At 39.3% G+C, this 15,831-nt stretch overlaps 1 protein-coding gene across 2 annotated transcripts in view; it reads left to right on the top strand.

The window, feature by feature from the left end:
* LOC124721326 (contactin) overlaps positions 1 to 15,831 on the top strand; it is a 158,666-nt gene that overhangs the window by 28,506 nt on the left and 114,329 nt on the right. For both annotated transcript variants that reach the window (XM_047246239.1, XM_047246238.1), the window contains exon 6: positions 12,118 to 12,295. In XM_047246239.1, the coding sequence (XP_047102195.1) occupies positions 12,118 to 12,295 (178 nt within the window). The remainder of the gene's footprint in view (positions 1 to 12,117; positions 12,296 to 15,831) is intronic.

Genomic DNA, 15,831 nt, shown 5'->3' on the forward strand with positions numbered 1-15,831 from the left:
GACCCGATGACCTCAAAAAGACAACTGCAATGCAAGAGATGCAGAACAACACATATGCAAACACTACACAAAATACTTATGTAAATACACTCCTGGAAATTGAAATAAGAACACCGTGAATTCATTGTCCCAGGAAGGGGAAACTATATTGACACATTCCTGGGGTCAGATACATCACATGATCACACTGACAGAACCACAGGCACATAGACACAGGCAACAGAGCATGCACAATGTCGGCACTAGTACAGTGTATATCCACCTTTCGCAGCAATGCAGGCTGCTATTCTCCCATGGAGACGATCGTAGAGATGCTGGATGTAGTCCTGTGGAACGGCTTGCCATGCCATTTCCACCTGGCGCCTCAGTTGGACCAGCGTTCGTGCTGGACGTGCAGACGCGTGAGACGACGCTTCATCCAGTCCCAAACATGCTCAATGGGGGACAGATCCGGAGATCTTGCTGGCCAGGGTAGTTGACTTACACCTTCTAGAGCACGTTGGGTGGCACGGGATACATGCGGACGTGCATTGTCCTGTTGGAACAGCAAGTTCCCTTGCCGGTCTAGGAATGGTAGAACGATGGGTTCGATGACGGTTTGGATGTACCGTGCACTATGCAGTGTCCCCTCGACGATCACCAGTGGTGTACGGCCAGTGTAGGAGATCGCTCCCCACACCATGATGCCGGGTGTTGGCCCTGTGTGCCTCGGTCGTATGCAGTCCTGATTGTGGTGCTCACCTGCACGGCGCCAAACATGCATACGACCATCATTGGCACCAAGGCAGAAGCGACTCTCATCGCTGAAGACGACACGTCTCCATTCGTCCCTCCATTCACACCTGTCGCGACACCACTGGAGGCGGGCTGCACGATGTTGGGGCGTGAGCGGAAGACGGCCTAACGGTGTGCGGGACCGTAGCCCAGCTTCATGGAGACGGTTGCGAATGGTCCTCGCCGATACCCCAGGAGCAACAGTGTCCCTAATTTGCTGGGAAGTGGCGGTGTGGTCCCCTATGGCACTGCGTAGGATCCTACGGTCTTGGCGTGCATCCGTGCGTCGCTGCGGTCCGGTCCCAGGTCGACGGGCACGTGCACCTTCCGCCGACCAATGGCGACAACATCGATGTACTGTGGAGACCTCACGCCCCACGTGTTGAGCAATTCGGCGGTACGTCCACCCGGCCTCCCGCATGCCCACTATACGCCCTCGCTCAAAGTCCGTCAACTGCACATACGGTTCACATCCACGCTGTCGCGGCATGCTACCAGTGTTAAAGACTGCGATGGAGCTCCGTATGCCACGGCAAACTGGCTGACACTGACGGCGGCGGTGCACAAATGCTGCGCAGCTAGCGCCATTCGACGGCCAACACCGCGGTTCCTGGTGTGTCCGCTGTGCCGTGCGTGTGATCATTGCTTGTACAGCCCTCTCGCAGTGTCCGGAGCAAGTATGGTGGGTCTGACACACCGGTGTCAATGTGTTCTTTTTTCCATTTCCAGGAGTGTATTTGCACTTGGCAATGAGAATAAATTCTCGAAACATGTAATGATAAGCATGAAAAAATTCATTACTCGTGCAGTATTTTATTATTTAAATAATGAATGACAGCTACCATCTTTCCAGAAACATTAATTATGACGTATGAAACATTTCTACTTCCCTGATAGTTACCAGTTCCAGTTACACTTATGGTTTTTATTAAGTCCCTGACAAGTATTTTTATGCTTATTCTGTACATATGTCGTACATAAAGTGCGAAAATCCAGGGAGGAGGGGGGTCGGTCCTATCGGTACTGTTACCACTTGAAACATTTCCCAATTTTACACTTTTTTTGCATTTTACACCATTTTTTTTAAAGTCGCTTAAAAAGTGTAAAAGTGGGGTTTCACTGTATGTAGATATGAAGAATAAATATGTAAAATATTAATAACATTTGTTTTAATTAAAAAGCTTCAAGAATTTTCACATGAAAAATTTGGAGGCATTACTTTTTAACATTCCCTCGTATATACCTTATTTTGTGTTTTTCATATTTTTGCATGCGTATTGCAAAATTTGTTGTTCAATTTAAGAGCTCTCAAAAACACAGCTCTTTTGTATGAACAGATTGTTCAAAAGTATTGGGAAATGTCACGTCTTCACTTAAAACTATTAGTGGAATATAGTTTGCTTGACATCAGATCTGTACTCACAGTTCGTTACTCTGGAAATTAACTGTTATTGTAAGATTGCATACAATTCTCACTGGCGAAAAGAAGCCTACTAGTATCAAACATAGGCCTCAATTTGAGGAAGAAATTTCTGAGAAAGTATGTTGGGAGTACAGTATTGTACTGTAGTGCAACATGGATTGTGGGAAAAGTGGAATAGAATAGAATCAAAGCATTTGAGATGTGCTGCTACAGGAGAATGTTGAAAACTAGGTGGACTGATAACGTAAGGAATGAGGTACTTCTTCGGGTAATTGGCAAGGAAAGAAATTTATGAAAATCGCTGACAAGAAGAATGGACAGGATGATAGAACATCTGTTAAAGATATCAGGGAAGAACTTCCATTGTGGTAGAGGGAGTTGTGCAGAGATTGAAATACATCCAGCAAGTAATTGAGGATGTTAGTTGCAGTTGCTACTCTGAGATAAAAACATTGTCACAGGAGAGGAATTTGTGGTGAGTCGCATCAAACCAGTCTGAAGCTCGGGACTCTGTTTTTGTGTTGACTGAAAAAGTTGAAAACCAATTTCAGCATTCAATAATTATTAGTTTCCAATATTAGTAAATTGCCACTTACAGATTTACATCATCTTTACACAGAAACGGGGAAAAAACCCCAAATTTTTGTGACATTTCATAAAGCTGCTTTCACATTATTACTGAAAACCTCATATTTTGCTTTATTTTTCACTTCAGCATTTACAAGAAATTTTTCTGCAACTGGGGAGAAAAAAATTATGGCAGAACTTGACTAAAAGAAGGGATGGGTTGATAGGACACAACATACTGGAATATCAAAGAATTGTCAGTTTGGTAATGGAGGGAATTGTGGGGGAAAAACTGCAGAGGGAGACAAAGGTTTGAGTGCTGTAAGCAGGTTCAAATTTATGTAGGTTTGCAGCAGTTATACAGAGATGAAGATGCTTCACGGGATATTTTATTTTGGAGAGCTGCATCACATCAATCTTCGGACAAAGGAGTACAATATGTAAAGCATCTCTTCAGGATGATGTTTTCTCCTACAGCTGTGAATGTGATATTTTCAAGCCACAAAACAAAAGAGGTGTTAAAACAAGGGTGGCCAAGATTTCAGCTCATGGGGTGCACGGCCATGACGGCCAAAGCACTCAACCTTGCTGCATATTTCCCACACCGCCATGCTGCGCTGTGTGTGTGCGTGAGGAGAGGGAAGAGGGAAAATTTGTGAACACACTGTGTTTAAATGGCAGTGGATTCACACTGCATACAACTTGGTTTTATTGCTCACATTTCTCAACGATATAGAGCAGAAACAAACCAAATTTTTGGCATTATTTAATTATTTTTGGCAATCTGAAGATGTAATGTAATTTTTATCTTGTACAAACTGTTGGCATACATACAGACACAGAGAAATTCACAGAGTTTCTCACTCAATTTGCCATGTATTCACAACTTATTTAGTTTTGTAATCAAAAAAAGGTCATTCACACAAGTATGTTGATCAGAGTACTTTAGCACTTTTGCAACCTCATTATGGAAACCCTACCTTAGGAAAGCAATGTAGACATCCTGGGCGGATTTAACGTAAAAATAATTGTCATTAAAACTGTAATTATGTTGCAGGTCAGTCCCTTACATCTGCACATGCACAGGGGCGCTGTCAATGGAAACAGCAAACAGTCTCAAATACAGATGCGAGATTGGCAGTGTCCTCAAAACCTTTAGAAAACTATCCTTGTAATTAATTCAAGGCCACAGTGAATTCTTCAAAACTCGTGTTTCTTTAACATCATGTGAATGAGGAATGGGACTGTCTTTGTTGGAAAGTGTTCCTTCTGCAATGCAATTTTCTTTTTAAATGCATTCTTAGCAAAGCAGAAAGAAATTACAATGCAATGTCTTACTTTGGGCAGTGTACAGTCAAATCTACTTAAAATCTGAAGTTCACACACCATTCCAGATATTCTTATTTTAATTCCTGCACTCTTTATTTCCTTGATAAATTCAGCAATAGTGGGTTTTAAATTTAAAAAAAATCTCATGCATGCATCTTGACTTAACCAACATACTTTGTTGTAATATATGAAGTCGGCATAGTCTTCTTGCAGTTCCATTGAATACTTACCACCAATTTTTTCACGTGCTCCATGTCTGCAAATTTAGCTTCTTGACATACAGAACAACCTGTCCCATCTGTCGATCATTGTAATTTTTGTCTCTTTCATTGTCAACTAAATGTTTAATTTCTTTCTGCGTGGTATTGTAATGTCGTTTCATGACAGATATGCAGTACCGGTCGCTTATGCGGATTGAGAATTGTCATCTCTCTAGTTTCTGTCATTTCCATTCATGTCAAAGGATTGTTACAAGAGATTGCTAGATTGCCCCTTTTTGTGCACACAGCCACCGGACCTGTGAACATCCTTCATACTATAAACAAATATCAAAGGGTGAACAGCACTGACACCGTAGTTCTGCGGAACTCAGAGAGTTGTGCCAACCAAAAAATGGTGCACCTGGCCCGCACGTGCTGCATGCTTGAAGTTTGGCGTGTTGTGAATGCCACATATGATTGCAGTTGTAAACATTTATGTATTCAAGCTGATGGTAGCAGCCAGAATCCATGTTTGACAATAGGCTGCTTTCGAATATGTATGTGGGCACTTGTTGACAGAAGGGAGGAGGGATAGGCACACAGTTCTTTGATTTGATACGTAATGGTAGTCCAAGAATTGCACCGACACAGAGGCTGAAAATAAATGAAGGAAAAGATAATGGGGATGAAAAATGGTAACAGTTGTGAGAATACTGACTGAAATAAAAGTAACGACGACATATTAATGATAAATTTAAATACCACAGAATAGTCAGTGTTAGTGGTTATATATAAAGGCATGATGATGTACCTCAGAGCTGCATGTGGGTCTTGTGTTGTGTCTTATACACATTGTTGATATTTGCAACATCATAATGTGTACACTTTGTGCTTTTTGCAGGTAATACATGTGTAGCAGTAGGAAATAGAATTGCTTTCCCTTACCAAAAAACAGGTGATGGAAATTTGTGAGAATAGTAACAACCAGTCCAAGGCAAATGACTTGTCAGATCCGTACTAGGTTCAGTGCATGCATTTCAGTCCTTTCCTTAGAACAACAGAACATGTTACTATAGTGCACTTAAACTAACAAATAGATGAAGTTGATAATGTTTCGGTTTTAGGAATACAACCTGAATTGAATTCCCACGCCCTAGAACTAATGAAGCATCTTAGTTCAACTGCATTTTTACTAAGTGATTGCTGTTGTAGATGGGTTAAAAATAAACAAATCAGTTTATCCTATTACCATTCATTTTTGGGTCTTATGATGATGTGTGTTTTTTCTTTTTAACTTGATGCCAAGAGAACAATGACATTATGGAATCATGTAATGAGAGTGGTATTTGATGTTTCCTGGATTGTTGTGCCGAAACCTCTTGCAAGAGCTTGATATTCTGACAGTTAATCCACAATTCATACCTTCATTAACATTCATATGGGGATGGAAATTTCTGCTATAATATTTATTTGCAGTCATTAACACCCTTTGTACAAAGCATAGGTGTAACACTGGAACAAAAAACATTTACGAAAAGATTAGTACACAATTGCTTCAGATAAAATGTCACATTTGTATCCAATAACCTGCCAGAAAATATTAAACATTTTGTTGTTTAATATAGTGGAGTATAACAGGAAATGAAAGAACTTTTTTGTAGACACCTATTTTTGCTATTTACCTAAAAGCTTTAAAGATTTTAAAATGTCTTGGTGAAAGGGTGTGGGGTGCAGACAGGTCCACCTATAATAGTTTTACAAAGTGTGTGTCCTGTTCTGGATAGGCTACAGGTGTAGCATTTGTTGTTCAGCTCGAACTTTGTACTTAAAAATTTTGCTGGATGCAGAAGACAATGGGGATGTCACACTGACAACATGGTCTTCTTGGCTAAGCCTTATTCCTAACGTCTGTGCCAAAGATACAGAGTGCTGACAATGGTTCCTGACAAGCAAAGATAGCCCGAGAGACTCCGGCGTCTTCTAGTAGAGTGACTGTTTCGCAACTAGCCACATGTCACAATACTTTTGGCAATACCACTACAGATCCTGGTGAAACAGTTCATCATAAAGAATTATTTAGTAGATATCAAGATGACCCCCCACCCACCCAACAGTGGAGCAAAACATCTTGAGGTGCCAAAGATAAATTTTAAATTAATTTCTTACAAGTAGATTAAATCAAACAATGGATAATCTGGGATGAAATAACAATATTAATTAGAATAGATTGCTTCTCATCACATAAGTGTTGAGTAGCATACAGGCACATTTAAAAGTAGACTGATAAGTGTTGAGTAGCATACAGGCACATTTAAAAGTAGACTGTCAGATTTTATAAGCAGCTGGACAAAGCTCATCAGATGAAGCGCGCCCCCCCACACACACACACACACACACACACACACACACACACACACACACACACACACGCTCGCCTGTACACGTGCCTCATACCTTATAATATCCAAGAACCTGCTGCTCAATGCCTCCTCTATGTGGTGAGTTGCAATCTATTCTATTTCATGTTGTTATTTTTCTTACAAGTAGAATAGAGCAAATTTTATCTGTCTGTGTATATTAAATTGGATATTAAACAAGCATCACAGTGACACAGTGGCTTACATACTCTTTCGAGCTAAGGGCTCAACATTACCTCAGTGATTTTTCAATGCTCCAAGGATTCAAATGGCATTAAAAGTTAGTTTTAAGTGCTGAGTAGCATACAATTGTCACAATTTTCGAGTGGATTAGGTTTCCCTGCTTAATGACTTTCCCCATTGGTGCTGGCTTACAGTGTACATTAAGTAAACAGAGAATTGTGGAATACTTAATCCTGGCATATGTCTGTCTGCCCACTCAGACAAAAAAAGTATTATTTTAACTCGCCATTCATGTTGTGTACTGCTTCCCAATAATTCATGAAGCGTTTCCAAGAAGTGCTACATGTAAAGCCGCAATATTTTAACCAAATGTAGTTTGAAAGCTAACAAGTGGATATTAAATGGCATGGTTAGAGACAGTATCAGTGCAAATGGAGTACTGCAACATTGTCCAACTACTGCTTGTAGGCTGCAGTAAGCATTTACAAAAACCACTATTACAAGAAAACTGAGGTCGCTACAGAAATTCTGAAATTAGATTTAAATTGACTGGAGAATTATCTTCCCAATGTGATTAATGTGTCCTGTATTGATTTACTGTGCATCACATCTCCAGAGATTGCCTGGCTTAAAATGGCCCACTAGTTCAGTCAGTAGAATCACTTGTTTTGGACCAAACTATGAACATTAGATTAAAAGCAATGTTTCTGAAGTGTGCAATATTCTCTGAGGTTGTAATATTCCTCTGAGCAGCGCAGGTATGCTGCCCCAAGTGCCAAGTAATGAATGACTTGCTTCTAACGTTTCAAAAAATGGTTCTCAGGGATAAACTGTAAATGATCTGGTATTGAAATCTATTGTTAGCCACGTCTAGATACGAATATGCACTGCCTGGAGTTAGTGAAAAGAACTAAATGTTCTCAGCTGTGTAATAACATGACTAGAAGGTTGCAGAGAAAGCTGCATGGTTTACTCAAAGGATATGAAAAGGTTGTAGACAAGAACACATCAGAAAAAATAGTTTAACTCAATTACATCATATTTAAATATCCTACTGGTTGCTGGGAAATAGAATTTAATATATACCAGCTAGTATATGGGTGTAGTAAACCTTAAAACAGTCTTGTAACTGTAAAGCAACAACGCACTTTTTACACTGACATGCATTTTCACTTCTTTTCTTCCTGAATAGCATGTAACACATCTTTTTGTTTCATTCTTTTTCTTCTCAGTTGTAGGTATGGGAATTGGGAGATGAGCCCATGGTTTTGCCGAAGTCTCATAGTAGTGGCACTCTTTGATTGTCACCTGTGAATAGAGTACTCAGGTAACTGTTGACACACTAAAAGTTGCTGTAAATCCTCACCGCCATGACAAACTATTATCGTCACCATATTGGTTGTTTATAAAACCAACATTAATGTGACACGTGGACCCTGTGCTTAGTTCCGTAGAATACATTTAATAGCCATCTGTTAGCTAGAAACCGAACTCCATGCTTTTATATAGTGAAACTCGCATTTGTGAGATGAGCTCGGCAGTCAATTTAAATGCCATAGCAACATCATCTGACTGCAGCTCGCCATTTTATGGAAATTGTGTTAATGAATTTGGGAGTAAAATTCCCCATACAGTGTCATAGACGAGTTTCAGTAAGCTTTACTTGCATGTGAAATTGACAGTCTAATGAAAACATGTTCTTGTTATTGAAAGAAGTTGTTGTACTGTAGAGAAGCAACATGAAATGAAAAAAATAGTAGAAGTCAAGTGGATTTAAAAAAGTTTCACACCCTATGACATCATGAGAAAAATGAGCCTATCGTAATTATAAACATTTACGATCTGGTACGCTAAATCTGTTAGCATGCCTTAGCTTTGTAGTTATATTCCGATACGATCCAAAATTACAGCTGCATTTAAATGCAAAATAGTTGCAATGAATGAGGCATCCAAGCCGAGCATAAAAGTACAATCGCCGCCAAGTAAAATTTGAACCACTGGGAACTGTTGAGGGCTCTAGCAAAGCTTGGACGCATCATTGCTCGTTTACAAACAACTAGCTACAGCTGTGAATGTGCAGAATATCTTTTGAGGAAGTTGTCAGTAAGTGGCAGCAGATAGCAATGTGCATTGCTTGTTAATCTTCTTTTCCTTGACTTTTTCAGGTAAGTGTTCATAAATGTCCATAAAGTATCCTATCTCCATTGCATGAATGCTCACAAGGTTGTTTTCAATACTGTGCACCTGGTGACTATAATAGGAAGATATTCTGCAGCCGAGATTGCTTGGTATTTTTGTTTTATTTCACAATGACCGGTTTCGACAACTCTTTCTGTCGTCAGCGGATTTCTGGAAATTCTTATTAACATGCATGCATGCCACCAATACTATGAGAACAATTTCCAGTTATAGGAAATGACACCATATTGGCTTGTCAGACACATAAAAAAGAAAATATCCTATGCAGCAACTGTATGCCCAGGTGTGGATGTAAACATATTGAAAGTGCAGTTGTGATTCAAGCACATTGCAGTTTGAGTTTTTTATATGACGTGCTTGGGCCACTTCGTTTTCAACAGAAAACATGAAAATTATATTTGTTACTTATCGGCTTATGGTTAGAATACTTCTACGGAATCTGAAACGTCAAGCTTTCAAACAATGGAAAATCCAGGATGGAATGTAACAATTGTGAGTGTGGTTTCAGTTCTCTGAGACTGCATACGTGTGCAAGTTGTGTGTGTGTGTGTGTGTGTGTGTGTGTATTGCTGACAAAGGCCTTAATGGCTGAAAGCTATAATAGTGTGAATATTTTTGCTGTGCCTATCGCGACTCAGCATCTCCGCTATATTGTAAATGTCAAACTTTGTAAGCCGACCTATTCTCAGATTAAAACCACGTGAAGTAATGTGATGGAAACGTTGTCCCCACAGATGCAGCAGCAAGGAAGGTCTGTCATACCCTGTGTATGATATAACCATTCATTTTAAGGACTCCAATTCCCAGTCAAGGATTCATTGGCAATAACAATAAACAAAGCTAGAAGTCAGAGAGGCGGATGGATGGAAGTAGGGGGGGGGGGGGGGGGGATATGGAGAAGGGGAAGGAAGAGGTGGAGTGAGAGAGAGGGAAGGAGGTGGAGAGAGGTAGTGGTAGGAGGAGATGCACAGGGAGAGGATTAGGATATATTTCCAGTTCCCATACTTATTTAGCAATTGTGAAGGCTTGCCCGGTTCACTAATATTGTGTGTTAACATTTGGGAGTTTCAAATACATTTGATAATGGTCTAATATAAAGGCCGAAGCCAGTCATGTGGACTTAATAAAGTTCTAATGAAACAACTGGAGTGGCTTTTCATTAATTAAAAAAATAAATGTACTGCAAAGACAGTCAACAAATAAATTTCATTCATGTTAATCCTAGTTTCAAGCTATCCTTTGCAGTGGTTGCTGATGATTCTGAAGACTGTCATTCCTACAATTTACTGCAACCAGTATGTCGCTTTGTGCACTCTTTTCCCTATGTCTATCAAAAGACTGAGAGGGAGGAGGAAAACTAAGGTAACAACTAAGAGATAGTTAAATCACCATGGCCAGAATCAACTGCCATCCGGGACATTAATAATGTAAATGAATGTTAGCTTGACAGAATCACATTTATTCTTCAGTTAATTACTTTGTAGGCCTCACTGGGCTGGAGAATACTGTTGTGAAATGTAAACAGTTTCATAACCCACCTGGCGCACGTAAAGTCCTTATCAGTGGGTAGACCTGTGTATGCCTTCAAGATTAATTTTTGGTGTATGGATTTATCGTATTTTCAGAAAGAACAATACAAGGTTTAAAGCGGATAAGACAGAAATGGTGGTATTCGTCTATGACACATCACTGCTCACCAGTCACCCTCACTGCAGCACTATAAACATAAATATGCCTTGTTGATATTGCAATCTGCTCTATCATAATCGTAAATATTTCCTAGTGTGTGCCACAGTGGACAGCTTCCTCACTGAATTGCTGTCCAATGCTTCCTTGATATAATGATCACTTGAAAGGTTCTCAGATGTTGCATCAGGTGGTGTCATGAAATATGCAAAATATTTCACTGAGACAGCTTCTCCTTCAGGTGTGGCTGTGGAGATAAGGAGCTGCCTTATTAAAATATTATGCAGGTTCCACAATGCTTGAGAACCTTTCATGTTTGCTTTCTGTTATGTTTTACATGGTACTGGTTTACCTCACAATGTTTCATTTTATTGCACTGGTGAAAGGGCTGTGTGTAAACAACCTACACATTTTGTGGCTATTGGCTAAAATTTTGAGTAGCATAGCTGAGGTTCTACCATCAAGGGTTTATAAGAAAACTGTAACTTTTGACGACAAGAAAAACCACTCATTTAATTTCAGTCCCTAGAGTCCTCTTGGCTTTGTGTTGTCATCCATCCCAACTTTTAAGTAAATTTGGATGGCACTGAATTGATCATGTATTGTGATGGAGTAAATCTACTATGGAAGCAGGCAGTATCATTGAATTATAGTCTACATCAGTCTGCAGAAAGGTGGGGAATGAACCAAGTATAAAATGCTGCAATCATTGTTAAGGTTCTCCAGGTTGGCATGACAATTACAGTTTTATTCATATAGGCAGTTTGCATAAGTACAGTAGTAACAATAATGTAATTGACAGTTTAAGTTATGAACGCCTTCGTGGAATTTAAAAAAGTAGCTGTCAGCCTTCAGTTCCTGTCTTCATGAGAGAAGAATAATTTATGTTTTCAATCTCTGAAAGTGAACTTTGAATTGTCCTGCAGGTGCCTATTGTACTGTTCAAGGTGTAATAAAATATCAAGCTAGGTGGCACAGTGTTTAAAACACTTATCATGTGTTCAGGAGGAGAGGGGTTCAGATCCTTGCCCATCCATCCAGATTTAGGTTCCATGGTTTTCCTAAGTTGCTGAAGAGAAATGCTTTGAAGGTTCCCTCAAAAAGGCCTGTTTTACCCTTGCCCAATCTGAGCATGTTTTCAATGTTCTGCAGGGCAATAATCTGTAAATAATGTAGTAAGTGTCATTAAAACATTATCTCTGTCCATAATACTTGTTACTTCCCATTACAGTTTATAAATGACTGACATACCGTATTAGCCACATCTTACAATATTGAAACATGCATAAGTTTACCTTAATTAAAGACTAATCATTAGCACTATTGGTTCCTGTTTTAGATTGAGGACAGAGCTTCGTACCATTGCAAGGCAACAAATATGTTTGGTACCATCATGTCTGAAAGTGTGCAGCTGTCTTTTGGTTTTATTGGTGAATTCAACCTCAAACGCTCACCAGAAACTGGAAATCAGAATTGGGGCAAAACTGTTTTTTGTGATCCTCCACAATTTTTTCCTGGTAAGTATGATTTATGATTCTTCTTTACAAATTCCTATTTATATTCTACGTCACATCTGTTTAAGTTATTGTTATGTCAGTAATTTAATCAAAATATTATTTTTGGCAGAATAATATAATATTTTTAATAACAACAGCTGAGATGTGAACAACTTGCACATCCTTTATTTCTAGTGTTCACTATTAATCCTCGAGAGGGTGCACCATTTTTCCTAACATGAGTGGACACCCAGCATACTTTGTACATATGTAAAGAATAGCTGACTTTAAGTTACCAAGGTAAACATGTATCAGCAAAAGCACGGTTTAATCTTATTTTGATTAAACAAGGACAAAATAAACTTACATATTATGAGCTAAAGCACTGTTTAATTAAACAATAATGAAATAAACTTCCATTATATCATTCTGTTGCCACAGACAGGTGTTCCCTCACAGTAATGACCCACTTAAAGCGTTAAACAGTGCAGTTGCATCACATCCCAGCCAACTTCTTATTTGATTCCTAATTATCTTGTCTACAATTGCCTCATTGTGAGATTGTGCTGCTAGTTCATAATCTGGCTCATTTCCTTATACGGATCGTTAATTTTTTTTTCTCATATAGCTTGCTGTTTATTTTATATTACTGCTGTGCACACTTGGATATATGATAATATGATTTATCAGTGTTTTAGATGAAGGAATAAGTATGGGCTCACAGTTGCGAAACAACAATGGAACTGTGCAAAACAATTTTATTTTTGTTTGTTTCAAAAGCGATGCTGAACGGTCCTAGTGAAATGAAGTGCTGTTGTCAGTTCTCCCCATGCCAACCAATGAAAAGCAATCTCTCAGATCCGCGCATGCGCACTGCAGCGCCACAGCGGCACGAACTCGAAGCGGCTAGCAGCCGACATGAGCACGCCATTCTTCACAGTACCAAAAAGTGTGGTTTGAGTACGTAATACTGTTAAAATTTCGCTAACCATGGACTTCCATAAAAGCAGGATAATGTAGAATATTGACTGTGTTCTGGAAACTGTTGTAATTGTCACATTATGTCATTTTATTCTCATTCACATCGACGTCTTGTTTTGGATTTTACGTTTCAGAATATGAGTTGGGAATGGAGTGTAGTACCACATTGTACAATTAAATCTATAGAAACACCCAAAAAATTCATCAAATTTTCTGTTTTCCATTGTTCCTTAGTTTCTTCAAAGTTCATAGAGGTTTGTCCCATCTATGCAACTAATAGGAGGCAGTTTGTTTACTGCCATATGCGTTTTGCTTCCTTTATTCGTGATGATGCTTCACGAACAAAAGAAGCGAAATGCATATGGGAATAAACTGCCTTCAATTAGTTGCATAGATGGAACACATCTCCACAAACTCAAAAAATTGTTTAAGGGAGTGTCAAAGAATAAGGAGATGCATAGAATGGGGTTGTAGCTCGCTCCTAGAGATCAAAATGATGAAGTAGCCTACTTCCCTATGTGATACATCAACAATTTGGTTCATAAAAACAAAATTTAAAAAACGCTTTTTCGAGAGCATGTGGCGAGCGCAGTTACAGAAGTTCGTTGTAGTTTATAACATGCATCTGATGAATCGAAATGTTTCATATATGGTGGTATAGTCTGAAAATATTGTCATGGGAACCTTTCATCTCTGTCAACTGTTGTTAAGGATTCGATCGCAGATAAATACTTGTGACAAGCTAGAGTATGAAGGTGATTGCTGCTAGTTTCATTCGCAGTAATTTACGTTGTGCTCTTAGATTCCTGTCTGACCACACTCTCAGAAATCGCTACGTATTCGAAAAAAAAATGGTGAATTATTTGTGACAGGAAGTCGTATAAATGTCACTGTCAGTTATTTCATGCACAGTAATTTCATCTTTCATTTTTTAAACATATGGAAGTCACGAAATCGAAGATACTCGTTACTGAGAAAGCATGCTCTTACGTGTAAATTACAATGAATATTTCAGAAAAATGCTTAACTTTGACAGTTAACGAAGTCTCAAAATGTGTTGCAAACACAAAGAGGAAAAAAAAATGTTCGCATTCAGCAGTAGACGAACCCATGCCCTTTGCCATGGCATTTTGTTACCTTACCAACTTCGCTACTACAACTCGCATGCTGTCGGCACTTTATCGTATGTAATTCCATGCGAGAGAGACGCAGGCTGACTTTGTTGCCGAATGATGCCGGAGTAACCTATAAATGCATGAAATTTTGAAAGGTTTCCTCTATCAGACTTCACAAAATTTCTTTGCATGGTTATTTAACAGTTTTAAACGTGTATTGATAATTAATAAGTAAACCATTTGTGGAAAAGAGTATGCAAAGTCACTGGTAATTTCAGCTAACACTCATGTAATGTACATAAGCAGAGCAACTGTCTTGATATTTAATGATCTTTAAGCTCTTAATTGCATAAAAATAACAGTTATTTTGAGAGATTATTGACCAAACCAAAAACTTAAAAAAAAAAAAAAAATCATTCACAGTAACAACGTAACCGAACCATATTTCTAACAAAGGAAAATAGTCTATTATGAACTCACTTTCCAACCAGATGCGTCCTGTGGTGATTCTTTATTCTTTAGTAACACAATCACTAAATCGAAAACTAAAACTGCTCAATATGTTTAAAATAACAAATTCTAGGTGTAAATAAATCACAGCTAACTGAACGACAGGGCTGTACTGAAAACCAAAACCTTTTTGTACAGTTGTCGAAAAATCAGCAGGAGGACCATTTGGTAACAGGTCTCAGAAGCTTACTGAATAGGAAATTTGGATAAAGGACTGAAAATGATGTCAATACTGAGACTAACCTACTGCACCAATCGGTATGAATGATATAGATTGGGGCCACTGTTCAGATTCTTCCAGTCCTTAATCCTCGCCAACATAGTCCTGCGAAACTGTGTCAATCAGACCCACACCTCTTTGTAGTATCTCCTCTCCTTCTGTAAAATTCTTTTGCTGTGCAATTCCAAATCCGTGGATCCCATCTGACACATTAAAACTCTTGCCTTCCAGGAACTAGAGCAGTATGCACAATGCCACCTCAAAAAAACCTCTCCAATCTGTTCACTTCCTACTCCTACCTTGGACTACCTCTAGCCACCTCCTGTACTCCAGCCTCTAAACCTCCTCCACAGCCCCTCTTGACTGACAAACCCTGCCTTGCAAATCTACTACATTTACCCCACCCTCAAAAACTCCCTCCCACCACCATACAGAAACCACAACCTAAACAGACCCAAAACACAGTCATGAACCCTTCCTTCAGAAGTCTTAGTCCCACAGAAGTACCATTCCTTTCCAAAGGTGTTACATTTTGCCCCACTCCCAAGTTCAATCATGCTGAAGTTGTTGAAGACCATCTCTCCTCCTGGTCCCTACAGTGGAAACATGTTTTCACCACCAACACTACCCGCCAGACTCAACCAAAGACCAATGTTGAACCATGCCTGACTCAGTTCACTCTTCCATCCAACCATGATCTCCCTAACTGCCCCCAGATCATCTGCTGTTAA

The sequence above is a fragment of the Schistocerca piceifrons genome, chromosome X, assembly GCF_021461385.2.
Source record: "Schistocerca piceifrons isolate TAMUIC-IGC-003096 chromosome X, iqSchPice1.1, whole genome shotgun sequence".
NCBI lineage: Eukaryota > Metazoa > Arthropoda > Insecta > Orthoptera > Acrididae > Schistocerca > Schistocerca piceifrons.